This window comes from Accipiter gentilis, chromosome 17, assembly GCF_929443795.1.
Source record: "Accipiter gentilis chromosome 17, bAccGen1.1, whole genome shotgun sequence".
Lineage (NCBI taxonomy): Eukaryota > Metazoa > Chordata > Aves > Accipitriformes > Accipitridae > Astur > Astur gentilis.
This window is the reverse complement of record NC_064896.1, coordinates 2,104,794-2,120,769: the sequence shown is the minus strand read 5'-3', so window position 1 is coordinate 2,120,769 and position 15,976 is coordinate 2,104,794. Positions and strand designations below refer to the sequence as shown.

Below are 15,976 nucleotides of genomic sequence, written 5' to 3'. Positions count from 1 at the left end.
TTTAGCACCTAGGTCTTGGAACAGAAAGAAGACACAGAGAAGTTCTGTAGAAGATGACACAGAAGAACTGACTTCAAATATTCAGCTAATGCCATAACCAGCAAACTAGCCATCACTGCAGTGACCAGAATCTTACACCGTCAGATATAAAAAACAAAACAAACAAAAAACCACCATCCTGTGTAATCAGAGACTCCACTTATTAAAAGCTCTTCACTCTTCTACCACAATTCTAGTTTCCCTGTGCTCTCTAAAGAGAAATGTGTGTTTACGAGTGCTTTGAGATCTTCCAACAAAACACTCTTCCAGGCATTTGTATTATAACAGCTTGCACTTGTATTATCATATTTGAATTACAAAAAGAGGCAAAGAGAAGGCAATTTCTCCTGGGATTTTTTGGGGGGATATTAAATCCAATTTTTACTTGATTCCGTTAACAGCACTTTCACATTCACTTCCTTGAAGTATTGCTGCACTTGATATTTATTACCTAATGCCTACTTGTCACCTTGAGCAATCAAGGAAAGTCACCAGAAGTTGACAGTACACAGAAAAGTTAACAATTTACTTCACCCAATGGGACAAAAAAAAAAAACCCAAAAGACAGCCACATGCTCTAAACAATAAATAGCTTAAATAGCTACAAAAGGTTTCTAACAGATTATCTGCAGAAAAAGAGAAACATTTCAGTTATAGTGAAGTTTTCAGTCCCTTTACACATGAATTCCACGTATACAACAGCAAAACCTAAATTCTTCACTGAAAACCTATCAGCTCTGTTCTAACAATAAATGTCCCTCTTGGCAATTGATGGATGCTCTGATACTAAGAAACCAGACTTATTTTTATCCTGTTCTGATCCAATTTAGAAAAATTCTCATGCTAGGTACCAATCTGCCACAACTTGTATGCAAATATTCCCACTAGCTGCAGTGGATCAATCTACTCATATGCAAAGTCCAAGTCATTTCCACACAGCTTCTGTATCCTGTGACCTCCATCTATGTATAACTAACAAAGAAACTCAGAACTTATTTCCGTTACCATTAGCATTATATTGTACTATTTTATTTTTCTTTCACCTCCTCTGTTTAAAACCTCATTTTCACCCTTACGACATATTCTATTTAATCTTAGTTTTCAATCCCAAAAGCAGATCAATACCTTTCTTCTTCAATCTACATAGCTCTCAATCAAAGAGTTAACAAGGGGTGAATTGAATCGACTTCTAGGTTCAGATTGGGTATTTTTTGTAAAAAGTCTCATTTGCTAACTACACTCATGGAAAAGAAGGGGAAAAAACCCTCCCCATAACAGCCCTTAGTGTTAGATTCCTAGACAAGAAAGGTCATAATTTGTTCTCTAATTTAAGACTGTCACAACACTTAGTAGGAACAAATGACAGACTCTCCCATAAAACATTATTTTCTGGAGCACTTCAAATTCAGTGAAATGAACTTGCTCTTCTTAAGATTACTTCTTTCAGTTAGAATCAATTTAGCTGTTATGAAGAGGCAACAACAGTATGGGCCTTGCAGGGTTGTCTCTTGTATCTTAAATCTTGCCAAGGTAAAGAAACCGACACTATATGTGCTACTGAAAGAAGATACCTTGGTCTATCAGACACCCACATCGAGATAGTAGATGATCCATCTTCACAATCGAGACCGAAGAACTGCAATCAAAAAGCCACAATGGTTTCACCATGCTTTAGCTCCAGGCCTTAAGCAAGACCCTATCCACAGCGCGGGGACCATTCCACACATGGTTCCCTCGGCACATGACCACCTGACAGGTTTTATTCTTTAATACATTCTCATTAAAGCACCCTACCAAAGTACAGAAATTGCAATACAGCTGTTTTACCAGCCTTTGAAGAGCAACATGATTTGCACACCCCCACTCCACACCCTGTGCAAAGGGAACTGGAGCCCTCAGAGAAGGGAGTCATCCTGCAGAGGGGTCAGCATGTGAGTGACAGATCGTCTCTCTTTGATCATTCCAGGACTCCTGCGTTCAGAGGTTGCGTGTTAAACCCAACATTAGAAATTAAAGCCCCAACGCTATCAGGGACAAACTCCCTATCCTTCAAATGCCTATTATTTCAGGAGGTGGACATTATTTTAATATTAACAGACTGAGTCCTTCTCCAAGTGGTGCTTAACTTTAATGAAAACAGCCCAGGATGGTTGCTTGACAGATGTCCAGTGTCCACAATCAGTGCCTAACCTTTCCCTAATGGAGACAAAACAACAATAGAGGGATATAAACAATATGCTGCATGATGCAAGCAGCATCTTTAAAAAACAGCATCAGCTTTGGAAAAGCACCAGGCTTCATTATCCTTCTGAAGAAGGAGATTTCCTTTCTGGAAGGAAATATATTTTTCTTAATAGATATTACTATTTGGTGTATCAAATGGGAAAGGAATGTTGAATTGTGCCTTCATTACAGAAGAAATGAGCTTCCATTTTCTGTACCTCCAACTTGGCTTTAACTGCTCACCAATGTCAGATCAAGCGTCTGGCTAACAAAGGACCAGATTCTCCTTTGCCCTGCAGCAATGAGAAGAGGGAAGAATCCTGCTGACAATAATGGAGTTACAGAAACGTGAAGGAGGCAGGACTGGAGAACAGAATGAGACTCAGTACAACCTTACATTTTTCAAGCTGCAAGACCAGCTTTTCTGAAAGGTGCTTAAATTGCCAGCTAGCATTGCTCATTTCAGCCAGGAGAATGGTGAAAGACAGTCCTCCTTACCAGCAACTAGATCAAGACACACATACACTGGTAACAAAAGCAGAGCAAGGGGACAGTGGTAACAACATGTGATTACACAACAGCACATCATTCCCCACTGTAAAGTTCTTCAGCAAACTTTCTGTGAATAAAAAGCCAACTCAGACACTAAGGAAAGCCACTCATCCAGCTCTTTCAGGCAATAAGCTATCCCTCAGGACCTCTGGCTCCAAAAGCAATTGCATAGATGCCATAAAAAAAAAAGAAAATATGTTCAAACTCTGCTTTCACTAGTTTAACTAAAAAAATAATTGCTAAACTGCTGATAAATAACAGGCACCATAATTAGGAAGCAAGTTCTCTGTTTGACCTCTGCCATCCTTGAGACGTTCATTTTCATAATACATTAGACAGTACTATTTTTCCACTCTGTAGACAAGAAGCTGAAGCTCACACAATTTAAGCAACTGCTTCGAAGCCAAAGAGACTGTGGCAAATTAAAATCAGAAGGTCCAGACCATCCTATCTGCCAATACCCCACTTTTGCTAAAGAGCAGTATCCAATTTCCTGATGCTTCTGGCAAATTCTTAGTCTGTTACACATCTCCTACCTTCCCATCTATACCCAAGTACACTAAGCCTTTAAAACCTGCGCTGCAGTCTTTTGATAAAAGGCACAAATGTGAATATAAACATATAAAAACAGTACAAGTGATACAGCACAAGGAGCTGAGCAACCTGTGCAAATCCTTACTGGAACAGAAACCGCATTTTATTACATTTCTGACTTTTTTGCCATGAATACTTGACTTCTTGAAGTTCAATAGCAGACAGACAACTTTCACCTCAGAAAGTCATTTACAATTAATCCCAAATTGTACATGAAATGGTTGAATTCACTCCACGCAATCAAGAGAGAGAACCAAGAGCATAAAACTTGTGTAGCTAATCAACCTAGTGCAATTTGTATCTGCTGAAAGCTTTTCACAAACATCCTAAGATCTCTCTGCAGAATAAATCCGTAAATCATTTCAGGATTTTGCAAATTCTACTTATCCCCATTTTACAGATGGGGAAGTGAAACAGAATGACTAAGGCTCACACCCTCAAGGATTTGTAAGTGCCAACAGCCATGGAAAACAGCAAGGACTGGGCTTTAATGACTTCTGCAAGTCAAGAGAGAGAGTGTGCAAATAACAGGAGAGCACTGAACCAGAAAATCCCCAGTTGTGGTTAATTTTCTAGCTGTGATTAACTCATCCTTCTTGTCTATTTCAGTACTTCTTGCACCTTCTAATGCAACTGGCTCTGGGCACTGACAGGGCCAGGATTATCAGGCTGTGACCATGGTTTGGTGAAATGGCCTGTTGCTCTACATCCCACTAAACTGACAACTAAGCAGCTAAATTCTTTACACTGAAAGAAACATAGGTCACTAAGGCAGGTGGATTAAACCCAAATAAAACCATTTCATTAGGACAGAAAAGACTTAACATTCCAGAGAGCTAACACAAGCCAGAGGCCGAAAGAACCAATCTCCTCTTTCTTTTGTTTTAAAATGTTCTGGATAAAGACACCTTTATTTGATATTCATTGTTGTTTTATCTGCCTTGAAATAGGAACTGCAGACATTTTGATAAATGGATTGAGACGTTGTTCTGTTTCAGCGTAACTACTGTAAAATGCCTTCACATCCACTAGCACAGATAAAGCTTAGACCTCATCTGCAGAGAGAAAGCATCTCCAAAACATCTCTCTCAGAAGCAACAGCATGGCATCTCTGTGCTGCTGTTTAGCACGCAGTAGTGAGAAGACCTAGAGTCTGTTCCTAGCTCTGCCAGCAACCTGCTGTGTGACCTTGGACAAGCCTTTCTGCATCTGGCTCTGCCTCCTACCTTCCCTGCACTTACAGCAAAAGGTCTTTGGGCACAGACTGCTCCTGCCCATGCCTTCTCTTATAGGGCTAACAATGAAGCAGGAGCAGCAATGCCTCCTTAGAGGGAAGGAAGGAAAAAAATATTGCCAGCAGGATACAGGATGCTGTTAATTTCCTTCTGGTTACAGATGGAGAGAAAGAGCTGCCTGCTGAGGTCACCAAGAATTACTAAGGAGGAGCCCAAATGCCAGTGAGGATTGAGGTACCAGGCTTCTGTGAGAACTTGGCTGCAGCTCCAGCCTACAAGTCCTGCACAGCAGCAGTCTTATCAAGGCCAGACTGACATACCTACAAGTATAAAGCTGTTTTCTGGTGACACTGGTTGCCTTTCTCATCTATTGTCCTTTGACAAACCTGGGTTAAGAAGCAGACTTGCAGCAGTGCAGGCAGAAAGCCCCTCTGTATTGTGGTCTCCACCTATCTCCACAATCCTCCAACACTCAAGAATGGTATCCAATACTTGTTGACCATTTAGATTGTACGCTCTTTCTGGCAAGGGCTACCTCCAACTGTATGTTCACACCACACTAGACACATAAGGACCACTGCTCATGAAGCTGCTGAGTATACCATACTAAATACACTAATACAGGTCTTTCTTCAGCTCATGTTCCCCTTCAACTCTCTAAATACCTGCTTCCCCCAAACCTAGGCCATCAGTTCATTTTCAAGTAGATTTTTTTGCAGTCAATAATGGGGAAGATTTTTTTTTTTTAATTACTCCCCTATCACACATCTCCCTGGCAACCATAGCTGCTCCAGGCATCACAGTTGCAAGACCCTTCTCTTCCAGCAAAAGTCACAGATCTTCAGATCTCTCTACTCCACAATTATTTTGACCTCTCAGAAATTACCAGCACCAGCAGGACTCTGACACAATCCCCAGTTCTCTTTCCATCCAGCAGACAACATCGGTGTGCACACAAAACAGGCAGTTTATTACTAGAGTGGTCACGCCTGTACCTCATAAGGCTAGAAAATTACTGCAACCATTACTGCAAGGGACTGAATCACAGAATGCACCTGACACTGCGAAGAAAGAACCAACACATACTGTTCACTGTGAAGTCACATTAAAAAGAGGGGAAAGAAACCACTCCAAAAAAACTCCTTTCGACTTTCATCCAAGGGAGGTATAAAAAAATTCCGTACAAGCTCCCTGCAGCATACTGTCTCCATTCGGGCTCGCTGTGTCCATGGCAGCAGCAAAGAGACTGAAACAGAGTTAATTTGATTTCTTTAATCAATGGGATTTTCCCAATTACACATTAACCACTATCAGATCAGTCTGCCACTGCATAGCGTGGCAGAAGCACATATATTTTGCAGATTACTGCACTGCATCATGTTTATTGCAAGCAAAGTATATTGATTTCCATAATTGCACTGTACCTCACTCCTCCAGAAACATTGTGTAAACACAGAAACTGTGGGTGCTACTATCACTTTTTTTAATCTCCGTATCTTGATTTCTTTGAAAGCAATGCAAGTGCCTACTTCCCATAGTAGGCACTCACACACCACAGAAAGCCTCAGAAATAACTCTATAGTTGTATTGAAAGCACCTCACAGCAAGTAGCTTCACGCTCCTTTGCGGAGAATTAAGAAACAAAACGCAAAAAGCAATCTTGTGTTTAAGGTTGAGACAGACCCATTTGCAGCTCTGCCACAAATTCCCCAAATGACCTTATGCAAGTCACTCAGTGAAGGAAGCAGCTTTCCACCGAAGGGCTGCCCTGGGGGCAGGAGCGAGGGCACCCCCCAGGGTGGGTCAGAGGTTCCTCCCATCCCTCTCTGCCCATGGGCACAGAGAGGAACAAAAGGCAGTATACACAGTGACACCACTTCTTCAAAGCACCATGGTGGAAAAATATGGTGGAAAAGGACTTGGACATGGCTTCTGTAGCCTGGCACCTGTAGAAGACACTGAGCAGGCAACAGCAGTATTTCCCCTGCCGCTTCCACAGCCCACTCAATACTCTGGATTTACCACTGGTACAGGTTAAGAGTGCTTTATTAGGAAAGCCCTTTAATTCTATGTTTGCCTCTACTCTGAAAGAGGTTACCAAAGGTATTGGATGGTATCATACAGGCCTCATTGGCTGGACTTACGCATTGTAATATCTAGTTGACAAGTATTAAGTGCACATATTGAAGTTCTCAATCAATATGTTTAAGGGAAACATTTCAATAAACAGCAATGTACAGACTTCATTAAAATACTGAGCTAGACTATAAAACCCCAGTTAACAAGCAGGATTGGTGAGGTCATCTCTGTTCCTATGGCCAGTCTTTCTGGGTGGAGCAAACCTTACCTGATTTTAAATCCCTTTAAAGCCTGATGCTGTTAACCTTCCCATCATTCATAGAATCATTTAGGTTAGAAAAGACCTTCAAGATCAAGTCCAACCACCAACCATGCCCACTAAACCATGTCCTGAAGTACCCCGTCTACCCGCTTTTTGAATACCTCCAGGGATGGTGACTCAACCACTTCCCTGGGCAGCCTATTCCAATGTCTGACAACCCTCTCAGTAAAAAAATTCATCTGCACCCACAGAGGCTGCCTTTGGATATTAGAGCCAATACATGCGATTACACTACCTCTGTCATTTTTGGCTGCTGTATATGTCAAACAGACAACTCAATGCTGGACTTACCAATTCAAGCAGTACAGAATCTTTGTTACTCTACTTAATCCTTTCTTTTTTTGTAGCCCTTAAAGTCTCATCTTTCCCCTTCCATTTGAATTTGCTATACTTTCTGTTGGGCAAAAAGCTAATTCAAATCTAGGCCTATTCATGGTATTTCTGAACCTCACAATGCCTAGAAACATGGAAGATAGCAGAGAAGTATCATTTAAAATCCACTCAGCTAAACATAGCTTTGTTATAATTTCACTAAAGCCTTTGAAAAATTACTCCAGCCCTATGTCTCAGATACTTTTGAGAAAAATGGAGTAAGACTTCTCTTGTAGTACTATGGGCAAAGACATCTATTGCAGCTTTCTCCCCAAAATCTTTATACCAGCTATACCTATACAATACACCTCTTCAGTATGCATTGCAGTGAAAAGTCAAAAGGTTAGCTGCACAGTCCTAACAAAAAACTGAAGTCCAAATCCAGTTCTGGTCTAGCCAGAGAGCTATGCATCCTTTCCATCTCCAAAGAGGGTCTCAAAAATAGCTCAGGGCTCAGCTGCACCTGATGGAAGCAACATAAGAGATGAGACTCACCCTTCAGCCCACTCTCTGCAAGTGCTTTATTGCTACGGCTGGATGTTACACAATCAGTGTTAGGGAGGTTACGCTGCCTGACCTCCCCCCAAACCTGTCTAACCCTCAACATTATCATAAAAATTTCCTCTGGTCAAGATCCATGCCAAATTTAAGTAGGAGCTGGTGGGGGGGCATCAGCAGGAACACAAGCACAGCTGTGAAATTTGGCATTTCACAAACAACTGGCCTCTCAGGAACCAGAGCAAGGCAGCAAGCACCACACAGTAATTCAGCAGTTGCAAATCCCCGGAGCACAGGTGCAAGTGGTTAACAGCAAACGGGGCAGGGGGGGAATTATTCTTCACTTGTCCCTGAAAGTAGATCAATAAGGCACAGTCACTTTTGCATAGTAAAACATATTCTCCATAGCAGTGATACTACAAATGATCACCTGATCAACAGCTCATCTATACCTTGAACCCTAAACCACCCTGGCAAAAGGCATATCTACCAGGACCTATGGCAGATTGCCTGGATCACATTCCCCACACCCATTCCGACAAGCCCCTTCTTTTGACATAAACTCCGAGACAATTGGAAGGCAGCCACCGAAGATCAGCTGAACAGACATCCACCTCTGCACCACTGCAGGCTGGCTCAGCTGGGAACCATCAACCAGCTGAATACAAAATTTCCCTAGGAGATATCTGACATGACAGAGACTGAGCTCAGTAGCAAAGAAAACTTGAGCTTAGATGTTCTTCAGCAGCACTGAGTATCCATGACAAAAAAATATCAGAGGGACAGGCAATGAACAATTGTACAGCAAACGAAAGCCTCCTGTACCCCAAATGATGAACTTGCTAATCAATGCAAAGAACGAGAAGACAAAAGTGAAATTGCTTGCCTATGGTGCCACAGCACGAATTGTGACCCAAACATCCAGGCTTGAATTAGAGTCCTAGCTACCATGCAGCAGCCTTCCTACTAAGTTCTTCCTAGCAAGGGCTCCTCTTCCCCCATCCTTCCCTACCCATCATTACTGGCACATACTTCCACGGAGGAAAGCATGCTGAATTTGGATCTTCTTCACTGAGAACTCAAGTGTACACACCAGTGTGAAGAGATAAGAAAGTACATCTGCTACACTCCAGCCAAACCTGAGGGCCACAGGGTAGCCCAGCCTCATATATACAGGCACACAGAGACAGAAGCATTGGGCTATATTCCCCATCCACCTGAGGATCACCTATGTTACCCCACACTGTGAAGTGCTGAAAACCTATGGACTAGATGACATATCCACCCTCCCAGTCACAAGGGCAAGGAGACAGGTACAGCAACATGATGCCTTCTGTGATCCCAACCTCTGTAAGCACCAAGAAGCCAGCCTGATCCCAAGAAAAAGAGCTGTACCCTCTGAACATCTGCACACTCTAAATGTTTTCCGTAAATGACTCCCTTCCAGTAACAAAATGCAATAGCAAGACATCAGTGAATACATGGGAATCATTCATTCCATTTAGCACTGATATCCCCACTGCTTCAGCAATAGTAGGACTCAGATCAAAACTATACACTTGGCTATTGCCATAAAATACTGTAGCTTCATCATATGCCACAATCAAATGTAATCAGGCTGGTGACTATTCACTTCCCTCCCTCCTACAAAAAAAACATCTATCCAACACTTCAGAGAGTTAATATGTCACACCCTCACCGCCTTAAAAAAATATCCTCAAATCACTGAGTATTTCACACTGAAGTCCTTTCCCTGGCATAGTAAGTACCCCTGAATCACTCTTCATCCTGTGGAGATTTAAGACAACAAAACAAAAGAAAAGGATGATTTACAACATACATACACATACATCAAAATTCATAAACACTCTTCACAGGAAGAGTCTGCCAAAAACTATTTTCTATCAAGAAAAAAAGAAAATTACAATGGATTTAAAGTGATTAGACCATGTTTCAAGCTGGTGCATCTTTCCATAACCCAGTACAAAACAGAATGCTGACTAGTAAAGCACAGTGTGTAAATAATGGTATCAAGACCCATTTTGTAATAGGCCTTCAAAAGAAATTGCGTATGTGTGTATCCATACACACCCGGCCAATCCATACCCCAAATGCACCTTCTAGCAAGATGCACAGCTGATTACTCAGAAGGGAACAGAACGGAATACTATTCCTGTTCCCATCTGTTTTGACAAATGATACACACTGTATTTCTGAGAGGCCATGCACGGATCACAAATCAACTCATGGCCAAAGAAATTCAGTGACCTCTGCAAATCTTAAAACACACTCAAATCATTACTGCACCCTTAAAACTAAAAGGGGAAACTATAGGAACCACTTCCTCCCCCCCCACTCTGCATAAACACAATAAACTTCAGCATATCACAAAACACCACCTTCTCTACAGCTTGGTCAGTTCTTTGCACAAACAGAAGCTACATTATCTTGCCTTCAGACACAGTAGCATCTGAAAAAAGCACAAGCTTTGTGCCTTTTTTTTTAGAAGGACATTACTGGGCAACAGAACTACTGACATAGCACAGCTGATGTGATGCGAGTAGGATTTCTTTCCCTTTTTATTTTTTAAGACGGCCAGAACTATTAACTGATAGTTTTACATATACAGCTCTACTGCCACACCATGGGAACTCTTGGTTATTACTACCTACACAAACCCAAGGAACAGGCGAGGTTAGAAGTGAAGCCTCTAAGGAAGTCTGTTCTACAGCGGTTCATGATTTGCTCAGCAAAGGTACTAGAAGTCCCAGCCCAGGCCAAACTTACATTCTGGGATTAGACGCTAAAACCACCATGGACTCTGCAAAGGGTGGGTGCATTCACTCCTTATATATTCACCGTGTTCTGGATATCCAGCAGTAAGCCACCGATTTCAAAGTTGGTATCTTGCTTTGACAAAAAGATCATTACTGGGATTTCAGAATTTTTTAAAAAAGAAGAGCTAGGAAAGAGGAGCTATTGACCAATGCCTCTAGCTCTGATGCAAATAAAAAACATCTCAGGTCTAAAAAGCTTCTGCAGATCTTCTGCTCACAAAGAAAAAACAACATAGAGCACCAACCTCTGGGTGAAGGATCCAGAACAGACAGCACTCTAAATGCAGAGAGAAGGGAGCTAGGGGCCTGAGAAGAAAGGATTATATACTGAACAAGCAGGTACAGAGAGAAGCCTGGAAGATCTAGCACGAACAAGCCACAGACCGCTTAGAAGGAGAAAGCTGTAAACCCCTTATATAGTAAATCATGTATTTAGGTATCTCTACATCGGTCTACTTGTATCAGAAAAGCAAGACAGAAGCTGCTGGAATGGTTTTCTCTTGTGTACATGCTAAATACTCCTGCTAAAGAAAGGAAAAATATTCACCAAAATAAATACTCATCCTTAATTAGGACTTGTAGGTTGTTTGGATGGTTTTATACCCTTCCCTAACAGATACTTCCAGTTAGCAAAACTCTTCAGGTCCACTGTGAGACTACTCAGGAGGAGCAGTTAATACTTATTCTGTATCTCCTTAGAGAAAATCTGCCTTACATAATAAAATCAGTATTGCATTCCACAAAGTTTTCAAAAAAACCAACAAAACCTAAACCCCAAGCAGCTTTCATACACATCAACACACAAACACACATTCCTCTAGCCTAAGATACAGCAGACAAGACAAACGTTACTTAGAAACTCTTGGAAATCAGGGCACTGCACAGTGTTGAAAGAAGACACTGCCAAACACTCAGCTCTCCCACTCTTCCCCCTCCTACACACACATAAGGACAGTCCCTAAATATTTGCTGTTTACACCAGAAATAAACTTCAGTCCTTAGATACGCTTTCGCTGCAAGGGCAGTTGCGGAAACTAGGGAGGAGACATAAGCAAACTCCCCCCCCAATTCAAGTCTTCTTTTGCTATCTTTCAAATCAATAAACACATATTTCACAAAAAACAGGATGCTGAGGCCAAAGAGCTCATATAGAAGAGATAATCAACTTGAAAGGCAGGAAAAGAGTAAGAGGAAAGTGCCTCCATCTTCATACAAAGTGTCCTAAATCTATTTTATCAGCTATGGGCAAGCACTAGGGTAGTGAAATATTGAATTAGATGCAAGGGAAAGACAGAGGGGGAAACAGTGATGGCATTTTTCACAGTCATCTTGCATATCATACAGCAACCGTGCACAAATTATTTGACCCACCAGAGAAGGAGAATAAGATCAAATAAAGCCACCTTTTATTACCCCATCGCTTAAAATTGTTGCTCCCAAAGGATACAGAGGGAAACTATCTTGTACAAAGCTACAACGGTCTGAAGAAAACACACTCCTTATTGAACACTACAGGGAAGCATGCGCTGACACCCAAGTGTATGCACACACATAGAGTGCCATCCTTCCCCCCCCCCCCCCCCCGCACCCCCCAAAGAGGATTAACAGTGGTCCTTTGATCTAAGGAGCAGGAAGAAAAATGCTCCTAAAGTTGCCAGCTTTCTCCATTACACTTACCAGTCACCGAGACAGCCAGCAGCCCCACGGAGAGCAGCAGCACCCGGCTCCAGGAGCTCACTTCCACCGTCATGAGAGCAAAGATTCCCAATTTTCCCCAGTTCCTTCCAAAGCCACAGCTGCATCCCGGCTTGTCCCATCCCAAGGAAGGTTGCATGTCAAAGGGCAGCAGGAATGGGGCGTGCTGGGGGTTGGTGGTTGTTGTTGGCTTTTCCCCCCTTTTTCTTCCCCTTTGTGATTGGGATAGTCCTCAGCTCGGCTGGATGAAGAGGAGAAAGGAAAGGGGGGGGGGGGGAAAGCAGGTCAGGCTTGTGATTATTTTTTTTTTTTAATTTTTTTCAGCCCAGAAAAAAAAAATCCCACCGCATGGAAGGCTCTGAGCTTCTGCAGCTGGAATGAACCAAGTGTGGCAGCAGCTCGGGGAGAGGAGAGGCAAGGAAAGGAGAGGAGGGCTGGCTCGTCCCTCCTGGCTGTCTCAGAGCCAGCTCCTCAGCACTAGCAGCAGCACACAGTCCCCAGGGATTTATACTTTTTTATTAGCCAGTTGATTAATCATTCCCATATCTTTGTTCTCCTCTTCACTAAATGCCGGGGAGGGGAGAGGGCACAGGTGGTGCGGTGAGGGGCTGCCATGCAGCCACCAAATAGCTCTGCCTCAGTTTTGCTTCCCCAAACCCAGCACAGTCCTCCCACCAGCACCCACAAACCACAAATTATGCTTGAGCATTGCATTTATTTTTAATACACACTACGGGTTTCTCGTATAGCAATAAGTCCCCACAGCCCCCCATTTTGCATGGAGCATAGCATAGCACGCCTATGCACACACACGCAGCATTTCTGCTATTAAGACATCTGCCAGAGCCATGCAGCCTCCCCCAGCACCCCCACCCCTTCTCCGCGCCTCTGTAAACAACTTGATGATATTGACACAATTTTTATGATGAAGCAAATTTTGTTACAAACACAAGAGAGACCACAAAAGACACCCCACCCCCCCCCAGCCTGCGACCTGTCCGCGCAGCATGGATCCCAGCAATAGACCGATACCCTGAAACTGGTGGTACTGGTTTAAGGAGAAGGTATGCTGGAGGTGGGAAAGGCTGCGCTGGCTGTGCCCCCTCCACCGAGCCAACAGGCATGCTTGGCTGTAGTGCTGCTGCCCCTTCGCAGGGCTGGCAAGAGTGAGATTTCTCCACCACCGCCGCCTTTTTTTTTTTAACATCTATTAGTACATTTGTCCCTGTAGCTGCATGCAAGATGGGGAAAAAATGCAGTCCGTTAAAGCCACATTCAGGAACTTAATTATCTTGGTAATGATGCTCAGATCTATGGACAAGAAAAATAACTCGAACGTGACACCAAAGCTTTTTTTTTTTTTTTTTTTAAAGACACCCTCGAATTTTCTCCCCCCTCCTCGGCAAGAACCTGCTTCTACGTTTCCCTTTTGGTTTGACAGAGGAGGAACAGTCCCTCTCCCAAAAGCTCGCCTGCGGGGAAGGGGGTGTTCACCAGACCGAGACCCCCCTCTCCAGCCCTACACCACCCCCACCGCCCTGTTTTGGTGTCCCCGTCCCCGTCCCCCCCCCCCATCGCCCGCCCCCCGCTCCCCCAGGAGGGACGCGGGGACCGGAGGGGGGGCCGGGGCCGAGCCCCCGCCGCTCCGGCACCCCCGGCTCGCCCAGCTCAGCTCGGCACCCATCCCCCTGCCTTAAGTGTTTTGCATTTGCTGCAGTTTCTTGCTGCAAAACCCCCTTCACTCTTGTTCCGGTTGCCTTGAATGAGCTTATTTGACAGCTAAAAAACAAATTATATCGAGGGCTTGCAAATCTGTCCCTCCACCCTCAAATCAATCCTCGTTCTCACTCACTTTCCCTGTGTCCCCTCTGCATTTCAATCCTTCCACTGCCTACATTGTGAACCGATGCCAAGAGCCAAGGCAACCAGGGCTGTTACATGAAAGAGTTGCTTTATATCTGTTTAAACTGCAGTATCCTATTCAAACAGACCTTATTGTTCAAAGGCACAAATCCAAATATAAAAGGATCAGAGAACAGGGTACCACACTTCACAGCTCCATACACTGGTTTTCCCTTATACAGCTATTCACCTCAACAAATCCCCCCCATCCCAAAATTGCATTCAGCTAAAGATGTGACTTGGTTGCTGCACGCCAGCAGGGTAGCGGCTGAGCCAAAGTCAGCTAGCCCTGCATCAAGAACCATCTACAGGCATAATAAAGTCATTGAGGAGATACAATCGCACTTTATTCCTGGCTAATAAAATCATAGGTTTACTCCCAAGTACATTTCCTTCTCAAAAGCACTAAGGTTTAGGCTCTAAATCTCAAAAAAAACACTGCATTTCTTTGCTAAATGGACAAGACTGATGAATACAGCAGAAAACCATCGCTGCGATCACCAACTTCTTTGATTGCAGCCCATCTCTAACAAGGAAGCATTTGCAGGTTCTGGTTAACAGCCCATATCTAACCCCTACCACTCACTTCGCTTCTCACCTTGCAAAATTACCTCTCTACTGAAAAAGAAATCCTGTCTTCAGTGTAAGCACCCACCAGGAGACAAATTCTGCTCTGCACTGCCACCCGCAGTCAGAGCCCAGGCTGAAAGGAGTCTGCTGCCTTCAGACTTCACTGCCTTCCACATTCGCTGCAGATATTTAGCCGACTTTTTTATATTCCATTTATCACACAGTACCTCACCCTCCCTGCCAAAACAGTCTGATCTGTTTTGCGATTCCTCCACGTAACAGCGACTGCAACATCCCCAAGTTTCAGTTTAATCCATGGAGCCGAGAGCAATTCACAGGAATGAACCAATACTTCCTGGAGGAGGAGAAAGACTCTTGACAAAAATCAAGGAGTTATTAAAACACAGAGCCAAAACCTGGTTTTCCCTCTAGCTCTGACACAAAGCCACATGCATAGGGCTCTTCTCTTCCACTCTCCCTCCCCTCTCCTACATGCATCATGCTCCAAAGAACGCAGACAGTACCCTGGCTCACATATGCAACCACTCTCTTGGTATGAGGAACTACAGAGGGCATTCACACGGGATACGTGATCATCTTCCCGAAAATTTCAAGTACCATAATCAGTAATTTGGTATGGGGAGAAAAAAACCCCAAACTTCTTACTAAATGCCACACAATTTCATTTATTCCCTCTTAACCACACATTATCACTCTTCAGGAGAAAAGAGCACTTATCCAGGCACAACCACGAGTTAAGAGATAGCTATGAATATCTCTATTAGCAAGAAACTGCAGTCACTATTTTAACCTACATGACAGGAAAGTCCAGTTCTGGATTATCTGAAAGGACATAAGTATAGAGCCAAGATCTTAGTGTACAGTGTCACGTTTTTTGGTAGCAAAGAAATCAATATACAGCTGTTCATCCGAAGGTGTGCACATATCTTTTATATTTAAAAAATATTTTGCCTTGTATTTTCATACCTATATCAAGTTTTATAGCCCAGCACCTAAAATGACACAGAGGATGTTGGAAAGAAACAGTACCCAAAAGC

General features: G+C 43.2%; 1 protein-coding gene across 1 annotated transcript in view; it reads right to left on the bottom strand.

The window, feature by feature from the left end:
• CSMD2 (CUB and Sushi multiple domains 2) overlaps positions 1–12,750 on the bottom strand; it is a 310,633-nt gene extending 297,883 nt beyond the window's left edge. Inside the window, exon 1 of the mRNA XM_049820686.1 lies at positions 12,429–12,750. Coding sequence (XP_049676643.1) covers positions 12,429–12,585 — 157 coding nt within the window. The 5' untranslated portion in view covers positions 12,586–12,750. The remainder of the gene's footprint in view (positions 1–12,428) is intronic.
• Between the last annotated feature and the right edge of the window lie 3,226 nt (positions 12,751–15,976).